The sequence below is a fragment of the Oncorhynchus nerka genome, linkage group LG4, assembly GCF_034236695.1.
Source record: "Oncorhynchus nerka isolate Pitt River linkage group LG4, Oner_Uvic_2.0, whole genome shotgun sequence".
NCBI lineage: Eukaryota > Metazoa > Chordata > Actinopteri > Salmoniformes > Salmonidae > Oncorhynchus > Oncorhynchus nerka.
Window position 1 is genome coordinate 34996508 of NC_088399.1, and position 13812 is coordinate 35010319.

General features: G+C 46.5%; 1 protein-coding gene across 1 annotated transcript in view; it reads left to right on the forward strand.

Annotated features, from left to right (window-relative positions):
- Positions 1-13812, forward strand: part of LOC115117542 (pappalysin-1-like) — a 141048-nt gene that overhangs the window by 109952 nt on the left and 17284 nt on the right. Inside the window, exons 15-20 of the mRNA XM_065017483.1 lie at positions 325-508; positions 732-933; positions 1213-1414; positions 2519-2666; positions 2891-3006; positions 12153-12224. Coding sequence (XP_064873555.1) covers positions 325-508; positions 732-933; positions 1213-1414; positions 2519-2666; positions 2891-3006; positions 12153-12224 — 924 coding nt within the window. The remainder of the gene's footprint in view (positions 1-324; positions 509-731; positions 934-1212; positions 1415-2518; positions 2667-2890; positions 3007-12152; positions 12225-13812) is intronic.

Genomic DNA, 13812 nt, shown 5'->3' on the forward strand with positions numbered 1-13812 from the left:
TTCTCATCATCAGTTACCTGAGCTGCTGACAAATCCCAGTCAGTTAAGTCAGTGACATTTAAGACCTGCTTGGCTCTGTCGTGTTACAATGACTTGTTGAGCAAACGCTAAATTGACGGACATACTGTGTTTGTGTGTCATCTTGTTTGTCTGTGTGAGTGTGCGGCATGTATCGTACTGGGTGGGGTTGTGTGTGTATGTGTGTGTGTGTTCGTGCGTACTTGTGTGTATTTGCATTCTTGTGTATGTGTGTATATGTCAGCTGCATCCATGTGTGTCTTGTCCTAATTGTCACAGTTGTTCTAATGTGTCCCCTCACTCCAGTCGGACTCAACAGTGACCATCACCTGTGCAGATGGAAAGTGGAATAAGCAGGTGTCGTGTGAGCCCGTAGACTGTGGTCTACCAGACAAGTACCATGTCCACCCAGCCAACTTTAACTTCCCTGAGGGAACTACCTATGGCAGGAGGAGCACCTTCCAATGCAGGGAGCCTGCTCAGCTCGTAGGTGAGTGGTTTGGGTTTTGGCTGTGTGAAATCAATTCAGAACAGCTAATGTGTTCCACAGTACTGTTCTTGGCTGGCAGATTCTTTTATATTATTTGCTTTGTTCAACTATTTGTCTCTCCAATCTCCCTTTCTCTCCTTCCATCTCTACCCTGTTTACATCTCCTCCTACCTCACTACCTCTCACTCCCATTTCCCCTTCTCCCACCCCCCTCTTCCCCCAGGTTCTAACAACACTCTGACGTGTCTGGAGGATGGTCTGTGGTCATTCCCTGAGGCACTGTGTGAGCTACGCTGTCCGGCCCCACCCCACGTGCCCAACGCCATGCTGCAAACCAAGCGCTGCAACGACACGGGCCTCAAAGTGGGCTCCCTTTGCAAGTACAAGTGCAAGCCGGGCTACCACGTCACCAACAAGCCCAAGAGGTGACCAACCACTCACATGCTGTTGTGAATATAAAGTGACTCACAGTCGGGGTCAATTCCATTTTAATTCAAAATCCCAGACTCAGTTCAATTGACTGGCTTTGAAATGGACTTGATTCAATTGATCCTGTTCAACTCTTTATTTAACTTATCCCATCCTTTTAACATGGAGCATGTCTCTAGTCTTTGTCCTGTCAATTAAGTTCCACTCATCTCAACCCAAGAAACTTTGTCTTGGTCTTTGGCTTTGTCTAAACTTCTATCCCCTCCTTATCTCAGGCGAGCCTTTAAGCGTCAGTGCACAGAAGACGGCAGCTGGCTGGAGGGGGCGTGCGAGCCGGTGACCTGTGACCCTCCGCCTGCCATCTTCCACGGCATGTATCAGTGCACGGATGGCTTCCGCTTCGACAGCACCTGCTGGATCAACTGCCCTGGAGCCAACCACACGGTGAGACCGCTGCACACCGCTCCATGCAAGCAGGTCTGTCTCTCTCTACTCCTCCTCCCCTCAACTGTCTGTCTGTCTGTCTGTCTGTCTGCCTGTCTGTCTGTCTGTCTGTCTGTCTGTCTGTCTGTCTGTCTGTCTGTCTGTCTGTCTGTCTGTGTCTCTGTCTGTCTGTCTGTCTGTCTGTGTCTCTGTCTGTCTGTCTGTCTGTCTGTGTGTCTGTCTCTGTCTGTCTGTCTGTCAGCTTTGCCTTGTCTTTTGGTGTCTTCTTAAAACATTGTACTGGCCTCAGTGTCTAGCTGTTTGTCTGTATCTGCTGTATTTGTGAAGTGTAAGAGGATAATGTGTTAGGGAACAGGAGATGTGAAAATCAACATAATGCAACATACAGTACTGTATGACACACATATATTCACACAGACTGCCTTTCACTGTATTGTCCTTCACCTGAGGATCTCTCTGTGTGGTAGCCTTTAATGCAGAACTGTGTGTCGATTAGTATGTCCTGGTGTGTGTGGCTGGATTATAATGAGAGGATCAGAGGGTGTTAGGTCCAGAGTTTGCATGTATAATTCATGAATCTCCCGTGGGCAGATTCTGCGTGTAAACCGAGAGGATCTGCCACCATTGGGAGGGGTGGAGACGTTTTTTTGCCAGAACTCTCAATTTCTAACACGTATGAACGCAGAAGTTAATCAGGCAGCTGACCAAATTACACTTGATCTTACTTCTGGTTTAAAAGAGATGACTGTTTCATAGATAGAATTGATTATCTCTCCCTCACCTTCTCTTTCTCTCATCCCCCTTTCCTCTCTCCTACTGCCTCCCCTTTCTTTCTCTTTCTCTATCTCTCGCTCTCCCCACCAGTCCCATTCAATTAGCACAGCCAGTTATTAGATTAGATTGATTTTCTAAATAGTTGTGCCACAGACAGATTAATTAAGCCATTTCATCCTCCTTGACTACATCTCCTCAGATGATTGTCAGATAAGAGTACCACGTTTCGTTGTGGCATGGAAGGTGGTTCGTAATGTCCTTTGTCTGTCTGTCTGTGTGTGTGTGTGTGTGTGCGCGTGCGCGTGTGTGTGCGTGCGTGCGCGTGTGTGTGTGTGCGTGCGTGTGTGTGTGTGTGTTTGGCAGGGGCCTAGCACCAATGTGATCCGCTGTAGGAAGGACGGCAATTGGACTGGCTCCTTCAAGCTCTGTCCTCAGAGCATGGGACAGTGCTCTCTACCTCAAAACCTCAACCCCAGCATACGAGTCAGCTGCAAGAAGGGACATGGAATAGGTCTGTATGTGTGTGTGGCATAGTAGGAACCATATCATACACTATGTTTGTCAGATTATAGAGAATCACTAGGGGCCTTGAGGTAACAAATAGATGACCAAGTGGATATGAAGTAAACACTTTAAGCGTCTTTAAATAAGATCAAAGGCCATTTAATTTTTTTAAATTTGATATGTGTACAGTTTGTGCAGACACTGATGATGTCATTGGGGTTGTTCACACAGGTGAGGAGTGTGAGCTGATGTGCAAGGACAGTAACAACGACGTGGTGATCCTGCCTAGCAATATGACCGCAGACAGCGTACTCAAAGAGCACTGGAGAAACCCACCCAAAGTCAAGGTGTGTCTGTCACAAGTCCTACAGACGTACTTCACAAAGCACTGCTGCTCATGATCTGTCCTGTTAGGAATTTGACACTGTGTGTCTGTGTCTTGGTAATATTATGAACTACAGAAGGACCAAACCCTTCACACCTACTGTCTGTCTGGCCAATGCATCTTGGTTGGCTAGACACTGGAAAACAGATGATACTGGTAGGAACAGACAGCTAGAGGGAGGGATAGAAAGAGACAGTGAAAGACAGAACGGGAGATCAATATGAGAGGAACCCCTTGCGAGAGTACACCCAAAGAAAACAAGTTGCAGTGCACTCTGGGACATGAAGTGTTGTGCTCCCACACTCGGCGTAGTCCAGCACCACCCACTAGAGTAGACCCCGTTTACATTCAATTACCTCTCTATTACCAGCACACTCGGCGTAGTCCAGCACCACCCACTAGAGTATACCCCGTTTACATTCAATTACCTCTCTATTACCAGCACACTCGGCGTAGTCCAGCACCACCCACTAGAGTAGACCCCGTTTACATTCAATTACCTCTCTATTACCAGCACACTCGGCGTAGTCCAGCACCACCCACTAGAGTATACCCCGTTTACATTCAATTACCTCTCTATTACCAGCACACTCGGCGTAGTCCAGCACCACCCACTAGAGTAGACCCCGTTTACATTCAATTACCTCTCTATTACCAGCACACTCGGCGTAGTCCAGCACCACCCACTAGAGTATACCCCGTTTACATTCAATTACCTCTCTATTACCAGCACACTCGGCGTAGTCCAGCACCACCCACTAGAGTATACCCGTTTACATTCAATTACCTCTCTATTACCAGCACACTCGGCGTAGTCCAGCACCACCCACTAGAGTAGACCCCGTTTACATTCAATTACCTCTCTATTACCAGCACACTCGGCGTAGTCCAGCACCACCCACTAGAGTATACCCCGTTTACATTCAATTACCTCTCTATTACCAGCACACTCGGCGTAGTCCAGCACCACCCACTAGAGTAGACCCCGTTTACATTCAATTACCTCTCTATTACCAGCACACTCGGCGTAGTCCAGCACCACCCACTAGAGTATACCCGTTTACATTCAATTACCTCTCTATTACCAGCACACTCGGCGTAGTCCAGCACCACCCACTAGAGTAGACCCCGTTTACATTCAATTACCTCTCTATTACCAGCACACTCGGCGTAGTCCAGCACCACCCACTAGAGTATACCCCGTTTACATTCAATTACCTCTCTATTACCAGCACACTCGGCGTAGTCCAGCACCACCCACTAGAGTATACCCCGTTTACATTCAATTACCTCTCTATTACCAGCACACTCGGCGTAGTCCAGCACCACCCACTAGAGTATACCCCGTTTACATTCAATTACCTCTCTATTACCAGCACACTCGGCGTAGTCCAGCACCACCCACTAGAGTATACCCCGTTTACATTCAATTACCTCTCTATTACCAGCACACTCGGTGTAGTCCAGCACCACCCACTAGAGTATACCCCGTTTACATTCAATTACCTCTCTATTACCAGCACACTCGGCGTAGTCCAGCACCACCCACTAGAGTATACCCGTTTACATTCAATTACCTCTCTATTACCAGCACACTCGGCTTAGTCCAGCACCACCCACTAGAGTATACCCCGTTTACATTCAATTACCTCTCTATTACCAGCACACTCGGCGTAGTCCAGCACCACCCACTAGAGTATACCCCGTTTACATTCAATTACCTCTCTATTACCAGCACACTCGGCGTAGTCCAGCACCACCCACTAGAGTATACCCCGTTTACATTCAATTACCTCTCTATTACCAGCACACTCGGCGTAGTCCAGCACCACCCACTAGAGTATACCCCGTTTACATTCAATTACCTCTCTATTACCAGCACACTCGGCGTAGTCCAGCACCACCCACTAGAGTATACCCCGTTTACATTCAATTACCTCTCTATTACCAGCACACTCGGCGTAGTCCAGCACCACCCACTAGAGTAGACCCCGTTTACATTCAATTACCTCTCTATTACCAGCACACTCGGCGTAGTCCAGCACCACCCACTAGAGTATACCCCGTTTACATTCAATTACCTCTCTATTACCAGCACACTCGGCGTAGTCCAGCACCACCCACTAGAGTAGACCCCGTTTACATTCAATTACCTCTCTATTACCAGCACACTCGGCGTAGTCCAGCACCACCCACTAGAGTATACCCCGTTTACATTCAATTACCTCTCTATTACCAGCACACTCGGCGTAGTCCAGCACCACCCACTAGAGTAGACCCCGTTTACATTCAATTACCTCTCTATTACCAGCACACTCGGCGTAGTCCAGCACCACCCACTAGAGTATACCCCGTTTACATTCAATTACCTCTCTATTACCAGCACACTCGGCGTAGTCCAGCACCACCCACTAGAGTAGACCACGTTTACATTCAATTACCTCTCTATTACCAGCACACTCGGCGTAGTCCAGCACCACCCACTAGAGTATACCCCGTTTACATTCAATTACCTCTCTATTACCAGCACACTCGGCGTAGTCCAGCACCACCCACTAGAGTATACCCCGTTTACATTCAATTACCTCTCTATTACCAGCACACTCGGCGTAGTCCAGCACCACCCACTAGAGTATACCCCGTTTACATTCAATTACCTCTCTATTACCAGCACACTCGGCGTAGTCCAGCACCACCCACTAGAGTATACCCTGTTTACATTCAATTACCTCTCTATTACCAGCACACTCGGTGTAGTCCAGCACCACCCACTAGAGTATACCCCGTTTACATTCAATTACCTCTCTATTACCAGCACACTCGGCGTAGTCCAGCACCACCCACTAGAGTATACCCCGTTTACATTCAATTACCTCTCTATTACCAGCACACTCGGCTTAGTCCAGCACCACCCACTAGAGTATACCCCGTTTACATTCAATTACCTCTCTATTACCAGCACACTCGGCGTAGTCCAGCACCACCCACTAGAGTATACCCCGTTTACATTCAATTACCTCTCTATTACCAGCACACTCGGCGTAGTCCAGCACCACCCACTAGAGTATACCCCGTTTACATTCAATTACCTCTCTATTACCAGCACACTCGGCGTAGTCCAGCACCACCCACTAGAGTATACCCCGTTTACATTCAATTACCTCTCTATTACCAGCACACTCGGCGTAGTCCAGCACCACCCACTAGAGTATACCCCGTTTACATTCAATTACCTCTCTATTACCAGCACACTCGGCGTAGTCCAGCACCACCCACTAGAGTATACCCCGTGTACATTCAATTACCTCTCTATTACCAGCACCCTCGGCGTAGTCCAGCACCACCCACTAGAGTATACCCCGTTTACATTCAATTACCTCTCTATTACCAGCACACTCGGCTTAGTCCAGCACCACCCACTAGAGTATACCCCGTTTACATTCAATTACCTCTCTATTACCAGCACACTCGGCGTAGTCCAGCACCACCCACTAGAGTATACCCCGTTTACATTCAATTACCTCTCTATTACCAGCACACTCGGCGTAGTCCAGCACCACCCACTAGAGTATACCCCGTTTACATTCAATTACCTCTCTATTACCAGCACACTCGGCGTAGTCCAGCACCACCCACTAGAGTATACCCCGTTTACATTCAATTACCTCTCTATTACCAGCACACTCGGCGTAGTCCAGCACCACCCACTAGAGTATACCCCTTTTACATTCAATTACCTCTCTATTACCAGCACACTCGGCGTAGTCCAGCACCACCCACTAGAGTATACCACGTTTACATTCAATTACCTCTCTATTACCAGCACACTCGGCGTAGTCCAGCACCACCCACTAGAGTAGACCCCGTTTACATTCAATTACCTCTCTATTACCAGCACACTCGGCGTAGTCCAGCACCACCCACTAGAGTATACCCCGTGTACATTCAATTACCTCTCTATTACCAGCACCCTCGGCGTAGTCCAGCACCACCCACTAGAGTATACCCCGTTTACATTCAATTACCTCTCTATTACCAGCACACTCGGCGTAGTCCAGCACCACCCACTAGAGTATACCCCGTGTACATTCAATTACCTCTCTATTACCAGCACCCTCGGCGTAGTCCAGCACCACCCACTAGAGTATACCCCGTTTACATTCAATTACCTCTCTATTACCAGCACACTCGGCGTAGTCCAGCACCACCCACTAGAGTATACCCCGTTTACATTCAATTACCTCTCTATTACCAGCACACTCTGCGTAGTCCAGCACCACCCACTAGAGTATACCCCGTTTACATTCAATTACCTCTCTATTACCAGCACACTCGGCGTAGTCCAGCACCACCCACTAGAGTATACCCCGTTTACATTCAATTACCTCTCTATTACCAGCACACTCGGCGTAGTCCAGCACCACCCACTAGAGTATACCCCGTGTACATTCAATTACCTCTCTATTACCAGCACCCTCGGCGTAGTCCAGCACCACCCACTAGAGTATACCCGTTTACATTCAATTACCTCTCTATTACCAGCACACTCGGCGTAGTCCAGCACCACCCACTAGAGTATACCCCGTTTACATTCAATTACCTCTCTATTACCAGCACACTCGGCGTAGTCCAGCACCACCCACTAGAGTATACCCCGTGTACATTCAATTACCTCTCTATTACCAGCACCCTCGGCGTAGTCCAGCACCACCCACTAGAGTATACCCGTTTACATTCAATTACCTCTCTATTACCAGCACACTCGGCGTAGTCCAGCACCACCCACTAGAGTATACCCCGTTTACATTCAATTACCTCTCTATTACCAGCACACTCGGCGTAGTCCAGCACCACCCACTAGAGTATACCCCGTTTACATTCAATTACCTCTCTATTACCAGCACACTCGGCGTAGTCCAGCACCACCCACTAGAGTATACCCCGTTTACATTCAATTACCTCTCTATTACCAGCACACTCGGCGTAGTCCAGCACCACCCACTAGAGTATACCCCGTTTACATTCAATTACCTCTCTATTACCAGCACAGGAAGGCATGTCCCAATCAACACAATCACCACCGCGGCTTGGAAGAACACAGGCAGATCCCAACCAGTCATCTCAGAACTCATGTGAACCACAGCCAGCACTGGGGCCAAGTCGTAAAAGTTCAAAAGCACCGTGTCGTCAGTAATCACTATCATTTTAGAAATGACACCATTAGAAACGCTAATAGTTTGATTTAGATATATTTGACAGGGATATTGTATTGATTCTTCCCTGATTGCTTAAATTGGTGGTTGTGATGAGGAAATTAGGGCGGCAGGCAGTTTACAGAAGCGTACTGTGAACGTTGTGTAAACGTTATCCCCCTGGGGGGCACAATTCACATCGAGAGTAATGAAATACACAACGATAAGAACCATCATATCGCTGTATCTAAATGTGTTTGTCGGATAATTCCACCGCTTCCTCAGTAAATTGAACTCGATTTAAGTCAATGGGACCTAATTATTAAATTACAGTTAAAAGCTGTTTTTAAGGTTTTTAGCTGCAGTTGGATGGACCTTAGATAGGGCTAGGGGCTAGGGGCTAGGTGCTAGGGGCTAGAGGCTAGGGGCTAGAGGCTAGGGGCTAGAGGCTAGGGGCTAGGGGCTAGAGGCTAGGGGCTAGAGGCTAGGGGCTAGGGGCTGGGGGCTAGGGGCTAGAAGCTAGGGGGTAGGGGCTAGGGGCTAGAGGCTAGGGGCTAGGGGCTAGGCTAGCCAATGAGGGCCTTGGGAGTTAGGACTGAGAACACTATATTTTTTTCTGGGGGTGTTTTGTTTTCATTGCGAGTCGCGCCGAGTCAGCCATTTGTGGTGGTACGGGGGAAATAAAATGATCTGTTTGTAATTGATTTGTGTAATTGATATGATTTATTCACTGGGATAATATTAGTCTGGAAACGAGGCAAGAGGGGGAAAGGGAGACAGGATTAATGGGGCATTGAGATGTTCCACAGGGGTTGGATGAGGAGAAATCAATAGGCTGTTCTAGTGTGCTCAGCAGCTTGTGCCTCTGTGCCGGCCCATGTCAATCGATGCATGTGAATTCCTATGCAACCTGTTCCACCTCTTTGGCTACCAGACAAGCATAGGACCCCCCCCTAGACAAAAAGGAGGTAATCTTTGTCAGTCTGGTTGCGTGCAGCGGATGACTACTCGGTAAGGTTTGCCTTAAGAGCTGACGGCTCACGCCACGGGACGTCCAGTTTCTAAATGAAAGTGTCAACTCAACCTGTTCCATCTGGGAAACGCTACTGTGCAAGTGGAACACACTTCTGAAGCGCTATCTAGAAATCCACCCTGGTATCTGCAAATTATTGAATCCTGGCCTATAAGTGTTCTCAGATGAGTGATACTTACCAAATGTGATCCATACCACCTACAATATCACGAGAACTCAATAGTAGACTGATTATGATAAGTACAGTATATTTGCATAGAGAACCATCAAATATGTTGGTGATTAAATCACTACTAACCCCTGATTAGATTCTATGTTATTATTCTCATAACATTTTACCTAAAAAGCTCCATCATTCTACTCTAGATTCACAACAAAAAAATGCAGCCATTTCTTTAGTGTTCCACATGTTCAAGAAGAACCCAGGCAAAAAATACACTTTGCATTTCCATATGTGCTGAGCCAGGGGGTTTGGCCTCTTCATCAATAATAGTGATGTATCACCCTTCTGACGCATTCGTTGTGGGGTTTGACCCACTTAGGCTACCATTCTCCTCCTCTCGCTCACTCTCTGTAGCACGCTTCACTGCCTCAGCAGAAATGACACTGCTACCTTTAGAATTGGTCATTTTTTTGTGAATAATATTTATTAGGGACATGACCTCACTGTGCAAATAAGGATCTATTTTGGTTGGATATCAGTGCCTCTGGGGCAGGTGCTGGGGGCGAGGATCCCGTGCTCGGAGGTGTTAGGCAAAGCCACAATCGTGAATTCTGTTGATTTACGGCCGAGCAAGTTTGCGGAGGACTTCATCTTAGTGAACATTTTATTTGATTTAACTAGGCAAAAACAGCAGTGAAAAGTTTTTAAACTAAGACTCTCTAGCCCCCACTCCTCCACTTTGCAGCTGTACATTTACCAAAGTTGAACCACTCATTGTGGTCATCCTAACTGTGGGAGGCCATTTGACCCACCCCACTCAACCCCTCAGTGAGCTCACTCACTTCACTAAGGCATGCTGGGAAAGGAGTGTGCTGCTACCCAGTACCCAGCTGTCCTCAGATGCTCTGTTGTTCTTTCTCTCTCTCTGCCCTCTCTCCCTTCTTATTTTTTCTGCCATTGATTTGCTGACGGCACTGAAATGAAAAATACCCTAGTTTGCAGCAGCGAAAAGGCGCTTCAACTCATGTGTTATTGGGACGCAGCAGGGCGGGGAAATAGCGCTGCGGCGGAGGTCAGTCAGTCCTTTGCTGTGGATGGCACTTTTGATCCAGTCCGCACCGGGTTGCTTTTGCCTCACTGCATGTACAGGATCTCCTTCGTCTGGGGGCATCATGTTCCCCTGAAAACCCTCTCAGGTCTCACTCGTTTCACACAGACACAGTCTTGTATATGCTCTCCCAGCCTGCCGCGCACACACACACACACACACACACACACACACACACACACACACACACACACACACACACACACACACACACACACACACACACACAAAACACTCACTACATTCAAATAACCTCAGAAGCCCCCTTTTTCCCTCCATTAATCCCAATGAGAGCAGACAATGAAAATAACAGTGCAGATTCCACACATACTGTGGAAATATTCGAGAACACGTTTCATACATACAGTGATGCAATCTCCCGGGGCCGGTGCCCTGGTATGAAAGAGCACCTTTATATAAGGATCAAGTTATATAATGTCAAGTAGATTTATTCAGCAATCTGTGGTAATCAATCAAAAAGCAGGCTTCTCCACCACTGGAGACACTCATGCATCCATTCATATGGAAAACACCATGGACTTTCCTCCTCCTGAATGTGGAGTGAGTTAAGGTGAACAACTGTTAATCAGGAACATGGTCGTTCCACTAGCGGGTTGGCACCCTAACCTCCTTTTCACAAACCAAGGAGAGAAGATTTACCCGTCCACATTACGTGTCCGGGATCAAAGGGAATGCAGTAAGCGTTATCCAAACAGGCACACATAGCGTGGCAAGAGAGGGAGAAAAAAATAATGATTTACAACAAAAGCTGTTTGATTTAGGTAAGCTAGGAACCTTGGAATGAGGTGGAGGCATGACGTGGTTAAAGCAGGATAGGTCTAGTCAGCTTCAGTCGCTTTGGTAAAAACATCTCATTGTAAGGTATTTCAAGGTATTTGACCTGTAGAAACACTTGTCGGAACTCACCTTTGTGAATCAGCTAGGAGTGTAATGTGCTTGTGGTTGGGATCAGACGTCACTGCGAGTCGGATCTGTTGAAACAAGGCTCAGAGGTGGCAGACTTCAAAGAGCCAACCGACCATCATTAGACGTGGACTATATCCTCCTCTCTAGCTTCATGACAAGTTTATATTTGTTCATTAACGCCCCCTGCGAACCATTGACAATATCAATATAGCCTTATATTGTATGGAGAGATATGTATCAGTTAGTTGTAGGACCAAGGTTATGACCTGAGTCTGGCATTGGAAGAAAGAGAGAGAATGTTCTGTGCCAGCGTTCCTGTCAACGTTGGCTGGTGGAGACTGTGTGTGCAGCCTAGTCTTGCCATATGACTCCTTGTTTATGTTTGTGTGGGTTTTGGGGAAAGACGACACAATGATGCATTCACAGCAGCCGGCAACAACATGCCGTTCCACATATACTTTCACTCCACAATCTAATATTGAAAGCAGGATAATTGCTTACCAGTACTACTAACACTAATATGGCTACAATGTCCATCCTTACAACTATATCTCCAACCTGTCATTTATATTTGAATCAGTATATCTTATTCCATCGCTCACAGATTGACATTTCATCCATATACAGTAGAGATATTTTGAGTGTCTGAACCACTTTTGACTGTTTTCCTTTTGTCTCCTTACAGAATGTAGTGTGTACAATGGGACTGAAGTGGTATCCACACCCAGAGGTGCTCCACTGCATCAAAGGATGTGAGGTAAGAACTTCATTGAGCTTTCTGAGGATAGAGTTTATCTATGAGATAAAGGTTTCACTTGAGATAGAAGATATGGGGGGGGCTCATCTGTGTGATAGGATGTGAGGTAAGGGCTTGAACTGCATGAGAGGAAGTGAGGTAAGAGGACATGGCATACATCATGGAGGCCAGTGGTGATGAGGAGAGGTGTGTGGGGAGTATAAACACTGTAACAGAATATATACACACGATTAAGTGCTCAGATAACAAGGGCTTCTTTATGTAGTTTGTAACCTATCCTGATATTTTCTAACATGTCATCAGATCAGACATCACCTTCAGTTTCCAGATATGTTGCTTTTTTCAAGTTGTTCTACTCCCCATGGAGTTTGTGCAGACACTAGCTCGGCAGGAGCTGTCAAAATTCAACACGCAGTCGGTTGTTTCAAATGGAGCTGGACAGATAAGAGAGATCGGGCCTGGTCATGTTTGAAAGAGTTGGCAGCCATTACTGGCTCTTACCTGGAACTGACTAGCACTCACACAGATACAGACACAGATATACCCACACACACACAGACACACACACTTCTGAACAGACTGCCCTAAATACAATGCCAGCCAGGTAGCTAGCTAGCTGGACAGCTAGCTATCAGAGAGACATGCCTTTTTTACATTAGGCGAGATGGTTGTAATATAACATTGTTTCAGAGCATGTGTAGCTAATTGTTCTCTCCGGGGAGATGTGCTGCTCCTGTGACGTCAGTTACCGTGGATACCGGCACAAGCGGAGACGGTTGTCAGTGGAAGGCAATTAGAAGCGAGTTTGATTCATGTCGTCTCAGAAATGAAACACTTTACCCACATGGGGACCTGGATCTGTTTCAGAGAATCCCTCTGCTAGAGAAGAGAAGCAGGAAAGAACTGATACTGGGCTATAGCTTTAATACTTTGTCTACACACCCTATGTAGATGATATTGTAGTATGCCAATATTTTCAGATCAGATATGTTAACAAAACATGTTCTTTCCTCGGGCAAAATATATATTTAGATTTGACTGTGATAAGCTATGTATTTAAATGTTATCGTGGTAAAGAAAGTATTCCTCTTCTGCTCAGTGTTGGTAAAAGGATGATGTCATCATTCACACAGTTAAAGCCAATTGGATAACCAAGGAAGGGGGGGCTACCCTCATAAATCACATGATTGGAGTGTTTCTTAGCCTCATAGTTTATGGTGTCCTCACATTGATTTACATGTCTGGACCTCTCACGGCTTAAACAGTCACATTGTGTCACAAGTGTAAATTATGCACCAGATTAATCAGCAAATTCAGCACACAACCTCAAGAAATGGCACTGGGTGAGATGGGGACAAAACAAGTTTACAAGTTTAAAGCTGCAATATGTAACTTTTTGGGCGACCCAACTAAATTCACATAGAAATGTGAGTTATATTCTGTCATTCTCATTGACAGCAAGTCTAGGTAGTGGTAGATCTGTTCTATGTGTGATACTTCTATCCTTCCTGTTCTTAAGTTTCGTTTTTTTGCGGGGGTGACCTGACTTGTAACTATTCTTTTATTTTGGGTCAAAAGGGGTTCATTT